Below are 13436 nucleotides of genomic sequence, written 5' to 3' on the forward strand. Positions count from 1 at the left end.
TTGACGATGTAGAAACAAAATTCTTAGGGATGGCTGTCAAAATATAGGACACTTGGGTCTTAATTTAATTTTTTAATTGTATCATCGCTTAGGCCAGCTCCCAATTAAATGAATTGTACAGGATTATTTGTGCAAAATCTTCCAAAAAAATTTTTTTTTTTTTTTTTTTTTGCTTTCTACAGTGTACTGCACCTTATGAATAAGACGTCTACGGAATGAAGTTCATCTCTTCAAGTACTTTGTACAAAGATAACACAGACACAGACTCAAAAGGGTCTGAGATTTGCAAGTATCCTTATAACCTCAGCACTTCTGCAATAAAGCAATTGCTCTCGACGATTCAGTCTGCCCAAAGCGATTACAATTTCAGTTCATGAAAATCATCAGCAACATCAAAGTTCTAGCATTTGCATGATAAATCAGGTGAATTAAAGTAGATTAGTAGACACAAAGCGAACTATTTCACAGAGGCTGCAGTGCAAGTTCATTTAAGCTAGACAGAGAAATCATGCTACACAAACGAATTTAATACTTTGATAATTTTTCCCTTGCAAACCCCATGAAAGCAGCTGAGGATCACCATAAGTCACTTCCATAAATTATTCTGAAGTATCTCTTCTTAAAGGAATTTTAAAGCTGGTTAATTTTTGCCCAAAGAGTTGGCTGAGCAGGTTGTTCTGGGACTCGGCACTGCGGTAGCTGGCCTGGCCGGCCGCCTTGGCCCCGCGGGCAGCGCGGGACCCGTGCCAGGAGCCACGCGGGGATGGCGCTGGCCCCTTGGCCAACACTTGGTGGAGGCTCTTGCCCAGAATGGCCTTCCTGCGCTTCATGTCCCCGTTGGCGTGGCGGAGCTCCCCTTTCTTTTGGTTGTAAGGGTCCAGGACCATCTTCTTCAGCTGGGGGCCCGTTCTGGGCTTGGGCCCCAGCTTGCTGCAGTGCGTGTCCCTCCTGCCAGGGGACAGGGCGGGAGCCTCGGCGTTGCTCCAGCTGCCACGTTTGAGCTCAGCGGTGCTCTCTCTCCTCGCCGGGCATGGTGGCCGGGTTTTCTTCTTCTTCCCGTCTCCTTCCATGTTCTCCCGGGAGCCAGAGCTGCTCCGGTGGCTCAAGGATCTGTGTTCTTTCCTCCTCTTGGGGTGAAGCTTGCTGGACGCTCTGCCTGGCTCCTCATGGCTGTGCCTCATGGTGTTGCTGGCCACCTCACCTCTGGGCTGGTGGCTGCTGGATCTGCCTGGGTTGCCGCCTTGGTCGTTGGCGTTAGTGCTGCTGTCCTTAGCCTCAGGCACAGATTTCTCCTTCCCTGAGATGGGCTGCTGACCCTCCTCGGCGCTGCCTGCATCAGGAGCAGCCTCACTACCCACGCTCTTCTTTGGTGGCACGGAATCTTTGGAAGCTCTGTTGGGCATGGGTGATGCTGTCTTGTCCTTTGGGGCCAGGGGCTGGTGGACTCCTTCTGGAGACACGGGCTTAGCTGCACCTTCCCAGGCAGATCCTTCACTGGCACTGGGGTTGTCCCATTTGTGGGTCTCCATGGCTTGCGGAGACTCTGCTTTAGGGGAAGGAAGCTCTGAGACCTTCTTGGCAAGCTGCAGTAAAGGGATCTCATCCACGGCGTCAGTGTCTGTGCTGGAATTTTCCAAGATACAGGCCCTGTATTCATCCTCATTGCCTGTGCTTGTTTTTTTATGGGCATCGGCGCAGCCATGTTTCTGCGTCAGGAGGGGAGGGGGCAGTTTTTGGTTGGTGGCCTGGTGACAAGCCAAGCCAGCAAGGTCCATGGGAAATTCAGGCGAGTCCAAGAAAGGAAGTGGTTTCCCATCAAAGGCTCCTTTCTCCAGCTCCTCCATGGACAGCCCAGCAATGTTGCCAAGCTCGGGGCTGCCCGCAGCACCTGGAGGCAGAGATGGGGACAGACAGGGCGGTGGTGGCAAGGGGTCAAATGGGGACTTCTCCATCTCTGCCAGGAGCTCTGAGAAGTCATCCACCAGAACTTCTGCTTTGATGGAGGGCTGGGGTGCTCCCAGGTCTCCAGGGGCTGTTGGGAAGGAGGCAGAGGGAACCTGCAGGCTGGGGCTTCCAGCTTCTACCAGCTGAAGGTCACCTGTGGAGTCCAGGTGGACTGGTGACTCGTGTGGGATTGAGCTGCCATGGTGAGTCACCTTCCGCTTCTTGCTGGGTGGCATTCCCTCCCGGAGAGATCCGTCCTCCTTCACCTTCTCCCTGCCCTCCCTGCAGGCAGTGCCAGGCCTCATGACCCCTCGGAATTTGAAAGTCTTGTTGCTGCCCGCCAGGTGCTTCTCCATGTGCCGGTCATACTGCTCCTTCTTGGAGAAGGTGTAGTTGCACATGCTGCAGATGAAGGACTTCTTGATGACATGCATGACGTCGGCGCAGAGCTCGCAGGCGTATAGGGTGGTGTGCTTGATCTCCTGCTCCTCCACCACGCCGTGCTCCTGGCTCAGGTGGCTCCGCAGCTCTTTGGTCTCTTGGTAGAACATGGGGCACTTGTGGCACAAATAAATCTTCTGCAGGCTGTGCACAACCAAGTGCCGCTGGAGCTTGAAGGGTTTGGGGAACTGTTTGCCACAGTGATGGCAGTCCCGGGAAGGATCTTTGCAGTCTGGGTGCATGGGGACAGATTTTGGGGTGTTTTCGCTTTTTGCCGTGTGCTCTGGAGACAGGCTGGGGGATGCTTTGGAGGAGCTGGGTGCCGGTGGCTTCACTTTGACGTTGCATTCCAAGGGGTCTTTCATCACCTTCTCCTGCTCTGGGGGCACATCCTTGGGGCTCTTGCTCTCTCTGCTCACCCCATGCCGGCCGCTGGGATTGCCATGCCGGGAGGATCTGCCGGGTTTCCGATACATGATGGTGTTGAGGAAGTGGGTGACGGCGGCGTTGTCCTCACCGAAGCAGCCCGGCAAGCCCATCACCGACTTCTGCGCCTGCCCCTTGCGCGCAAACTGGGTGGCGTGTTCCCGCAGGTGCTCGTTGTACATCCAGACGTCGGAGATCTCCTTCAGGCACATCCCGCACGCCCACAGCCCGGCTTTGTTCCTGGCGTGCTTCTCCTTCAGGTGGTCCCGGAGCTGCTCCCGGGAGCTGAATTTGCGCTGGACGCACATGTAGCAGGTGGGAGGAGGGGAAGGATTGTGGGAGAGCTTGTGGAAGTCCAGCTCTCCCAAGGTCAGGAACCACTGGAAGCAAACTTTGCATTTGTACTGCTTGTCTTTGGTTTTGATGGTTATCTCCCCGCGGTTTTTCCCCAATTTTCCATCTTCCAGCTTGCTCCTGTGCTTGCCCGACTTTGGCTTCAAACTCACAGTGTTGTCCTCGCCATGGCCAGCAAGATCCTCGCAAGGGCTGAAGAAGCACACATCTCTCATTTTCAGCTTTGCATTAAGCATCTCAATGTCGATGGTGTGAAATTCGGGGGAATCTGAATCCCCGTTATCCTTGGCATTGTAGGACCCCTCTGCCAGGTCAGGGGACTCAGAGTTCACTTCTTGGAGCGAGTGCTCATCCTCAAGGTCCATCAGAGGATCAAACATGTCCTCGGCAGACAGGCTTTCCCCTTCCTTCTCCAGACTGCCCCAGATGTTCAGGCTGGGGATGCTGTCCGCGTGGCTGTTTTGGCACAAGAAGGTCAGCATGTTGTCCTCCAGATCAATGTCCTCCTTCCCTTGCTCGGCCGACTCCTGGTCCAACCTCAGCTCGATGCTTTTAGAGCCGTTTGGAGCAGCATCTCCGCTCTTTGCCTTGCTGCCATGGCACATGTTCAGCATCAGGGCATCATCAACGGAGATGGTCTCGTACTCACAAGAGTCCTCCCTGGTGACACAGAAGGAGCTGGTGTCGCTGAGGTCAGAAGCCAGGCGGATGGTGAAGAGGTCAATGGCCCCTGCTGGCTGCAGGTTGACCTTGGGGACAGGTTTGGGTTTCTTGCTGCGCTTGCCGTACACCCGCGTGCACTTCCTCCGGACGCACTGCTCATCCCTGGGAAACAGCTGGGAGAATGTGGAATCGTCGTCAAAAAAGTTCTGGAGGTCTGAGGTGGCCGTGCTGTCCCCGCAGTGCTCCCTGCCTGGTGGCACATCTGCCTTCACCCACCGCTTTGACTCTGCAGGAGGAGGGCTGGTCCCCGGCGTGGTCTGCAGAGCACCATGCCCAGAAACATTTTGGGTGGCTCCCAAATCATGGTTCTCCAGCAGCAAAGCCCCCTCGGCAGGAGCTGTGGGAGCCTGCCGGGCACTGCTCCAGTTCCTGGTGTCACTGCCTGCCGCAGGACTGTCCCCTGTCCTAGCATCCACGTTCTCTGTGCCATCAGCACCACAATGCTGCTCTGTGCCCACTTTGCCCCATCCTTTCGCCACTTGCTTCACAAACCCGCCAATCCATTTTTTGCCAGCCTGAGTGTCTTCTGCTGCATCAGGATCTTCCACCTCCCCAGGACAGACGACCGTGCCTGTGGCTGTCTCCTTGCTGACCATCTCCTTTAGAGACCCCATCCTTCTGTCCAGGTCTTCTGCACAAGAGGACTCTTTGGCTTTTAGGGAGTGCTGGGCTGTGCTGGTCCTGTTTTGCTCCTCTGTGGAGATGTAACCATCAGGCTCGTGCAAGCCCTCCATGATCCCGGGCAGGCTGGAGCTGAGGGCAGCAGGACCTGTGTTGTTCTCCGGCTCACAGGGACCATCGGGCTCTTTCCTGCTGGGAAACACCTTTGCTTTCCTCCGTCTCACTTTCCTGTTGAGCTGCTTCCCAGAAGAGCTGTTCTCCTCTCCAGGATCTTTGCTTTGGCTCCTTCTGCCCTTTTCTCCTTTCCTGATCTGCCATCCCAAATCCAGCTTTCCAGACACTGCCTCTCCCGATCCACTCACCTCCAGGTGCGGTCCCTTTGCCTTCACCTCCCTCTGCAGGACACATGAGTGGTGCAGCTCCTGGGACATCTCCAAGGAGATCACGCTGAGGTCGCTGAGCACTCTGCTCACCAACTCCTGCATCTGCGTGCTGGGCTCTTTCTCCAGGTCTGGGAGTATTTTCTTGGGAATGTGTTCAATGGTGGAGGTTGGCACTTGTGAGCTGCAGGTTTTGTTTCTGACTGACGCCTTCAGGCTCCTCCTGGGCACCTTTTTGGATGCTTTTGGTGTCTCGTGTGCGGGAATCAGAGGGGACCTGGGAATCTTGCTGGACTGTGGCAAACCACTATTCTTCACCTGGTGCTTGACAGCTTTGTGCCTGGTCAGGCCAGGCTTGGACCGGAAAGTGGCTGAACAAATGTCACAGGTCACTGGGAGTCCATTGGGCTTTTTTCCTTTGTGGAGTTCATTTTGGGATGGGTCTGGAGTATTGCTGGATGTGCACTCCTCTCCTTGGCCCACGCTGTTTAACACACAACCCCCAGCTTCTGCAGTGCCATGGCTTTTGGATTTCCCTCCTTTTAAACTCTTTTTTTCACTCTCTGTGGTTTTGGAAAGACCAAGTCTCACTTCTGCTGCCCCTGAAAACTCGTGGCCATTTAATTCAGCAGGACCAAGGTCTCCAACCCTTGTAAGACCTCTGCTGATGGCAGCTGACATGTCCTGAACAGCAAAACCATTGGACAAAGCCTCTGGTTCACTCTGCTGCTTATTCCTGACATGGGAGCAGTTTTCAAGTTTGTTCTCTTGGTTCAGGTTGACCTCCCTTTCTTCCATGGGCTGAAAATCCCCTGTGGGCTGGGTTGGATAATCATGCATTTCTGGAGGGGTGGAGCTAACGACTGTGTCTGTGGTGGCACATTCATGGTTTTCTTTAAAATTTGGCAGCGCAGCACTGGTGTTTTTGGGCACCTCTTTCCCAGCAGCCTTTTGGTGGAAAGGAGGTGAGCAGGGAGGAGAACAGTCCTTTGCAGGAGGTTCCTGGGAACCACCCATCTCCAAGGCAGAGCCCACCAGACCATCACCATGCAGCAGAGTGCAGGGTCTCACTGTCTCCTCTGGTCCAGGTGGTTCATAGCTACCCAAAACACCATCAGGGAGGTGATGAGGATGTTCTTCAGCCGCTTCCATCGGCACAGCCCCACAGTGATGGAGCGAGGGAGGGAAGGTGGGAGCCCTTTCCCATGTCCCCTGCTCTGCTGGGCTCACGGCGTGATGGATGCGATGGCTGCTGGCCTCGGGAGGACAACTATTTGTGACAAATGAACTTGGTGTTGCAGGCAGAGAGGAGCCATGTTTCTTCTCACCTGAGAGCTGAGTGCCAAAGTTAGGGACCTCTCCCCTCTGAACCCCACTGCTCTGCAGGCATTTGAGGTCGGAATATTTGGCTGGCAAGAGCAGGCTGGCCGGAGATTCGACCGTGTAATGACAGCCATTGAGGGACAACTTGCCATTCCCTTCTCTGGGAACATCTGCACTGACTGTGCTGGCTTTTATCTCCATCCCCAAGCTGTGATCCTGGTGAAGATCCCCCCCAGAGGGACCAAGGGAGCTGACAGGACTTGTGGGAGCACTGCCAAAGTGCTGTGCCCCCTTCCCCATCCCACTCCTTTCCAGCCTCTCTTCCTCTTCTCTGCCCAGCGTTTCTCCCTCAAGCAAACCACGGCTGGGATGGGATTGCTCATGTTTCCTAAATGCCAAGGTCGTTGTGTCATCTCCCTCCTGCTCTTCCCCGAGCTGATCAGCTTTCCTTGCCTGCCCTGGCAGCGAGGTCAGCGCGGTGCTGTTGGGTGGTGAGAGGTCATTACGCTCCTGGGAAACACCATCTGCAGGGATATTAATGTCCCTCGGCTCCGGGGCTTCATTTGCTAAGTGCTGCAGCTCTGTTACATTATTTTGCAGCTCCGGCTTTGCCGACGTGGATTGTTTTGCACAGTGAGAACCCTCTGCATCCAGCGACTCCAGCTGCTCTAATTCACTGAGAGAAAGCCCCTCTTTCCCTGGAGCAGCGATTTTTCCAGTGCTACTTCCAGTGGGGGTATCCCCTTCCCCTTGGGTCTGATCTTCCCCTTCCAAGGCACCACTGCTCTGCTCCTGGTGTTCCACCTGGATGTGGGTGGTGGCAGAGGGGTGGCTGGGAGCCAACAGCCCGGGGAAGCACGGCATCAACAGCTCCTCCTCGTTGTTCTTCACCGTGCGGGCAACGAAGAGCTGGAGCTGCTGCAGAGGGTTGGCAGAGGTCTCCTGGGATGCCACCATCATCTCCTGGGAAGGGCGGTCGCTCTCCTTGGGCACACTCAGCATCTCAAACAGCAGCACTTTGGGCTTGCTGGCTTTGTCACTGGGTGCAGGGCTTTCACAGCTGTTGGCACTCTTCCTCTCCTCTATTTCCTCCACCAGCACAGGCTCACCACAACCCCCTTTGAAATCCACAGCATTTTTCACTGTTTTGGGGGCCTCAGTCCTGCTTAACGGTTTTTCTTCTGTATCTGGGACCTCTTTGACATGAGGTGAAAAGGCGAGATCCAAGGCTGGGGCGGGACACTGCTGAAAGCCGAATTGAGGCTTAGGATTTGGAAGATGGACATCAAACTTCTCCAGCTCTGCAGGATCAGGATCTGCTTTCCCCTGCACAGGGAAGTCCTTGGCTCCAAACTGGTGTGGCAGGGATGGTAGAGGGTCTTTGGTTACTTCTGCTGCATCCATGTTCTTGGGGAACACAGAGTTGTTGACAAGAGGAGGGCTTTTTGTCACAGAGCCATTGTAGATGGGAGCCTCTGTTTGGTCAGCTGTGCTTGAGCCAGGTAGACTTTTGGAAGAAGAGCCTTTTTCTATCTTCCTGAGGTCTCTTTCCTCAGTGGCTGCAGTTCCCTGGAGCTGCTCACTGCTGTCTTTGGAGCAGAAATGGTTCGTGGCCAGCGGGGCTGGGGTGCACATCCCAGTTTCCAGTGAGCCCAGCTCCAGCCAGGGCTCCCTGGGTCTCTCATAGCCCTCACAGGTGGTCACCACGTCCGGCTTCTCCCCTGCCAGCTTCTCCCCAATACAGAGGCTCGATCTGCCCAGCTCACCTGCCAAAAACAACCCTTTCTCCTGGCCTGCCTCTGGCTCTCCCGGCAGCGCCGGGAACTGCCCGGAGCCCTGCGCTCGCAGGTGGACAGCCACGTTTGGCTCAGATTTCTGGAGGGTGATGGACACCTCAGAGTCCAACTTGCTGGTTTGCAGTTGGCTTTCCAGCTCCGTGACCAAGCGCTTGATCTCCAGCTCGTCATCTGAAATGTTGCTCATGAAAGTCACGCCGTAATCCATGATCCTGTCCGGCAGCGGCAGGGACAGCTGGCTGCTGGGGACAGCTCCTTCCTCGGGGAATTTCTTGGCTGGTGGCTTCTCCATGGAGAGGCTGTGGAACTGACTCATGTCTTCTGGCATCATGGGAGCCACCTCCTCCATGAGGGACCAGTCTTTCTCTGGCAGGAAGGGTGGGTAGGGTTGCTCGAATGGCAGCAGCTTGCGGGAGGCGCTCCCGGGACAGGGGAATGTTGTCACACATCCATCCTTGCTCTCGTACGGATCAAACTCGGACACTGGGAGCTCTCCGAATATTGACGAGGAGTCAAAGCTGAGAGGGGAGGACACTTTGCCCTGCGGCATTTCCGTGGCGAAAGGGGAGATGCTGGAGTGTTTCTGCTCGAAGGAGCTGGTGCTGATGTCATCCCGGCACAGGTACATGTCATCCATGTGGGAGGAGCCCAGGGCTGGGGGCTTTGGGAAGAGGTTGTTCTCATCGTAGTGACCGGGAAGGCCTTTGGGATCAAAAAGCACGCTGTCACTGTTGACAAAAGGATCAGGCACCTTGGCAGTGAGCATCATTCCCACTGCATCCCCCCCGTAGGTGGGAGCTGATGTGGGATAATCCTTCTGACTGTCACAGAGCCCCTGTCCCTTCACATACTTGATTCCTGCTTCTGAGCAGGTGGCACTCCCGTGGCCAGGACTCGATTTGTTACCGCTCTGGGCTGGAGTGACCCCCTCCTCTGTGTGGTATTTCAGCCCTTCACTTGGGAAAGGGGCAAACTGGTGCCTCTGGTGGTCCATGGTGAGCTCAGGAGAGCCCTGAGCCTGCAGGGTGGGTTCTCCTGCCTCATCTGGGAGCTTTGCTGCTCCTCTGGGCTCTTCTACCCCCTCCTTAGAGGAGAAGCTGGCAGGGCTCCTGCCTGGGGTGGCCGTGCTGGGCATTTGCCTTTCCTGGGGGTGCGGTGACAGCTCCTCCTTTGCACAGTCCATGGCAGCAACATCTGGTCCTGTACTCGGCCGCGTCCTGGAGCTTGCCAGCAAAGGTTTGGCTGAGCCAAACCTCCTGCTCCCCCTGGGAATGTCCTCTTTGCTCTCCTGGCTCTTCTTTGGGCTGCTGTCCTGGGGAGGGCTGAGGGGAGTCCTTGGCACATGGGCTGGGCTGCCCGAGCGCCTCCTCCTCTGGGTGCCACCCTTGTCACCAGCCCCACCAGCACAGAGTGGGCTTGTGCCCATCTCTCTGGGCACGCTGTGGTTGCTGCCAGCAGATGAGTGGTTGCTCTGCCTTCGGGGTCTGGCAGCACAATCCTCTTTCTCAGCATCCTCCTGACTCGGGACATCTCCATCCTCCTGTGCCTCCCTTTTCTGGCTGTAGCTCCAGGCTGGGTCTTTCTCTCTGGCTCTCTCTCTTCTGCCCAGGCGTTTTGTGCTGAAGCTGTACTTGCTCCTCCCCATGAATCCCGTGCCCCGTGCCTTCTTCCTGCCCCGGGGCTTGCTGCACTCTGCCCCCTCCTCATCTGAGTCAGACACGTAGTCGTATTCCCGCAGCCTGCCCTCCTTGGGGGCTGCCAGAGGCCTCTCGGTGGCCTGGGGGAGCTGGGCCTGCTTGCTACTCTTCACCTGCAGTTTGTGGAACTTGTTCTTCTGCTGCACTATCTTGTGGATGAGCTCCTTGCTCCACGTCCCGCTTCGGGGCTTCCGCTTCTTCATGTCCTTCATGGAGAACCGCGGTGCCTTGGAGCCCTTGGTGGTGATGCCTGGCCCCACCTCGCTCTTCACTGGGGGGTGTTGGTTGAGTTTCTTGGGATGCTTTTGGCTGGAGGTGGTGGCTGGTGGGATACTGTTCTTCCTGCCTGCCCTCAGCTTGGCTGTCCTCTGTGCTCCCTCTGCCACAGGATCCGGCTCCTGCGGCGCCACCCTCCCTTTGTGAAGGTGCTGCTTTCCTGCCCCTCTCTTCACCTGCTCCCCATCTTCACAAAGGCAACCAGCCTTGGCCTCTCCTGCTGCCTTCTCCTCTGCTGCCTGCTTGGATTTGCTCTCTGAGGCCAGGCCTTCCTTGGCTTTGTGTGCCGTCCCCCCTCCAGCCGCCTTCACGCCCGGCAGCTCCTCATCAGCGAACACGTCGATGAAGCTGCTGTCGATCTCCGGGTTATCTGACTGGTATCCCAGGCCATTGAGGGCCTCGGTGATCAGGCTGTCCAGCTTGGCGTCGTCAATGTCCAGGTCGGAGGCGCTGAGCGGGAGGGAGCTGCTGGCCAGGCTGTGGAAGAGGCCGCCCTTCAGAGCATCCTCCTTGCCCTCGCTTTTGCCTTCCCCATCCAGCAAGAATTCATCGCTCTTGTTTAATGCCAGCAGATGTCCCTGGGGGTCTGGAGAGAGCGCCAGGCTGGGGGGTTTGGGAGGCTCTGCAGGGAGTGCTTTGCGCCCCTCGGCTGCCCGGGGAGCATCCTTGGGCTCTCCCTGGGCAGCGGGGTGGGAGGTGCAGAACTGGCGGTGCTGCAGGAAGGAGGACAGGTTGCTGTAGTTCTGGTCACATTGCCTGCAGGTCAGCAGCACATCCAGCTGGTCCAGGCTGGCACTGCTCAGGGAAGTGGCCAGCAGGTGATGGGAGGAGTATGGTGGTGGAGGCTGCTCCCCATCCAGCCCATCTGAGCGTCCTTTGGGCACCTCCCCGCTGGGTTTGTGGAACGGGCTGGCCGGGGCACATTTCAGGAGGCTGTCGTCTTTCAGAGCATCTGGAGGGAAGCTGAAGGACTTGACAGAGTCTGGGGGGTGGTAATGAAGCGAGCTGGGACTCAGAACCTCAGAGGGGTGGAAGGCTTTGTTGGCATCCTTGGCATGGCAGGGGTGCTGGAAGAAGGGTGAGGGGGTCAGCGGTCCGGACATCTGGCTGTCCTCAAAGCCAGGGTTGAGTGGGCTGCTGGACATGGGGGACAGCGACGAGCAGGTGCTGCCACACGTGGGGTTGGGGACAGGGGATGGCAGAGGGGACTCGCAAGGGGAGGCAGCCACCAAAGCTGATGGTGGCAGGACCAGCCCTGAGCCCGATGAACTCCTTGAGGGAGGAGGAGGAGGAGGACCTGCTTGAGCAATAGTGTAGAACAGGGCTTTGCTTCTTGAGTCGCAGGCAGGAGACCCTGGTTCCTTCCCACTGTCAAAGGAGAAAGCTCCCGTCACGCCGGGATCTCCCCTCTGGAGGCTCTCTCCCGATAACAGCTTTTTGCTGTGGTACCCTGGAGAATTGCTTATGGGGGGCCCTTTCTGGGCTTTCCCGCTGCCCTGCCAGTCCGACGTGCCCGGGGGGAAGGGGAGCTTCTGGCTGCTGATGTGTCTTGACAGCTCCAGCCTGTTGGCACCGGGCATCGCAGAAGGGAGGTGCATCTGCCGCCAAGGCAGCCTGGCATTTTTCTGCCTGTGCTGCCTCTGCTCGGGGCCAGACTGGCACTCGAATGAGAACTGGTTTCCAACAGGGTTTGAATAAGGTGCTGAATTCTGGTCCATGGGAGAAAACGCCTTCGTGGCACCTTCCCAAGCTTGCACAAGCCTGGGGTGGGTGGGTGCTGTAGTGGGAACGCTCGTCTCGAAAGGCACGGCTCCCGCGCCGCTGCTGCCCGCGGGGGAACTGCAATAGGCCTTGCTCTGAAAGTGCACTTGGGACAGGGAGTTTGGTGGCACTGTCCTTCTCAGGGGGCTGCTCTGCACCAGCAGCCGCGGGCTGGGGACTCCATCCTTGGCCGAGGCTTGCCTCTTCCCCACCGGCTTTGGCATGGTAGGCGAGTGTAAACTAGACGGAAAAACAGCTTGGCTTTCTTGGAAAGTGCTTGGGTTTTGGTCGATAGCACCAGACGACGGGAGAGCACCAGTGGGGTCGGCGGGACGCTCGGCCCTGCCCTTGAAGCAGGGCAAGGGGCCGTGGTGCAGAGCTGGCGGAGGTGGCGGGTGCAGGAAGGGCGCCGGTGCCAGGGGCACGGGCAGCCCGTAGAGCCTCCCCTCGGGGGACACGCTCTCGTAGGAACCCCCGCTCAGCGGCTCCTCTGGCCACTCTCTGGGGGACGAGTGGAAGGAGAAGGCAGCTGGAGCCAGCTGGGTGCCAGTGGCGATTCCCACATCCAGGAACTCCTGGCTGCCCGCGTTGCTGCGGAACGGCTCCTTCCCCACCTCGTGCAGCAGCTGGAACGGCAGCTGGCACGGCAAAGCCCCCAGACCGTGCACAGCTGCTTTGCCACCCTCGGAAAAAGAGCTGGGCTTCTGCACCGAGATCCCGTAGGTAGCACCTGCAAAGCTCTTCTCCGGGGAAGGCCAGGACTCGGCCCGGTTTGCCTGGAACTCTAAATAATGTAGCTGCCCGTGGGTGCCGGGGCTCTTGAGGGGGATGCCGGCGGTGGGGGGCTGTCCCTTGGGGCCGAGGAGGGGCCCGGGCTGTGAGGTATAACCGCTGGAGCTGCGGCCGCCGGCAGCGTCGGGGAAGCAGCGGCCGAAGCCGAGTCCTTCTGGCCGGAGCTCGCCGTCGCGCTGGGGGATGCTGGGCACGTGGAAGCGGCAGCTGCCGGCCGCGGGGGCCACCTCGGGTTTCTTCGGGGGTGTCACCTTCTGCTGGGGGTAGGCGATGCCGATGGTGGGGCTGGGCCGGGTGCCGGCGATGCTGAGCCGGTAGAGCTGCTGGTGGCCCCGCTCGCCCTTCCCCGAGCGCCGGCTGCGCTCCCGGGCTCGCCCCTTCCCCGGCGGGGACAGAGCGCTGCCCTTGACCTCTCCCCAGGTGCCGTCATTGCCGAACTCGGCCTTGCGCTGGAGGGATTTGAAGTCGATTTTCCCCGCTTGCTGCGGCCGGATCACGGCTTCCCGCTGGCTGTGGGGCTCCTTGTCCTTAGGGAAGGGGGATGTCCCCTCCCCGCCCAGCGCTCTCCCATCCTTGTCCCCGCAGCTTTCACGGCCAAAGTCCTTGTCGGGCTCTTTGGGGCCGGCCTCAGTATCGCCGATAGTGTAAACATGCTGGGTCTCTCCGGTCATGATACCGAAGAGGGGACAAGGCTACAGAGCCCCGCTGTCCCGTCCCGCTGCGAGCTGCCGTGCCCCGGTCACGGGCATGGTCCTCCACCGATGGGCACCGGGGCGGGCAGGGGGGCAGCAGCTCCCCGGGGCCGGGCTGCGGGCGGGTCCCGAGGGCGGGCGAGGCTCTGCCGCATCCTTTCAGACCTGCAGGGAACAGGAGACAAGAGGGGAAGGCTGGATGTCAGTCGG

At 58.1% G+C, this 13436-nt stretch overlaps 1 protein-coding gene across 1 annotated transcript; it reads right to left on the minus strand.

The window, feature by feature from the left end:
• Positions 1–599: 599 nt before the first annotated feature.
• ZNF469 (zinc finger protein 469) lies at positions 600–13205 on the minus strand. Its single transcript, XM_062500361.1, has one exon. The coding sequence runs from the start codon at positions 13203–13205 to the stop codon at positions 600–602; it is 12606 nt and encodes a 4201-aa protein (XP_062356345.1).
• Positions 13206–13436: the final 231 nt, after the last annotated feature.

Source organism: Cinclus cinclus, chromosome 11 (genome assembly GCF_963662255.1).
Source record: "Cinclus cinclus chromosome 11, bCinCin1.1, whole genome shotgun sequence".
NCBI classification, from domain to species: Eukaryota; Metazoa; Chordata; class Aves; order Passeriformes; family Cinclidae; genus Cinclus; species Cinclus cinclus.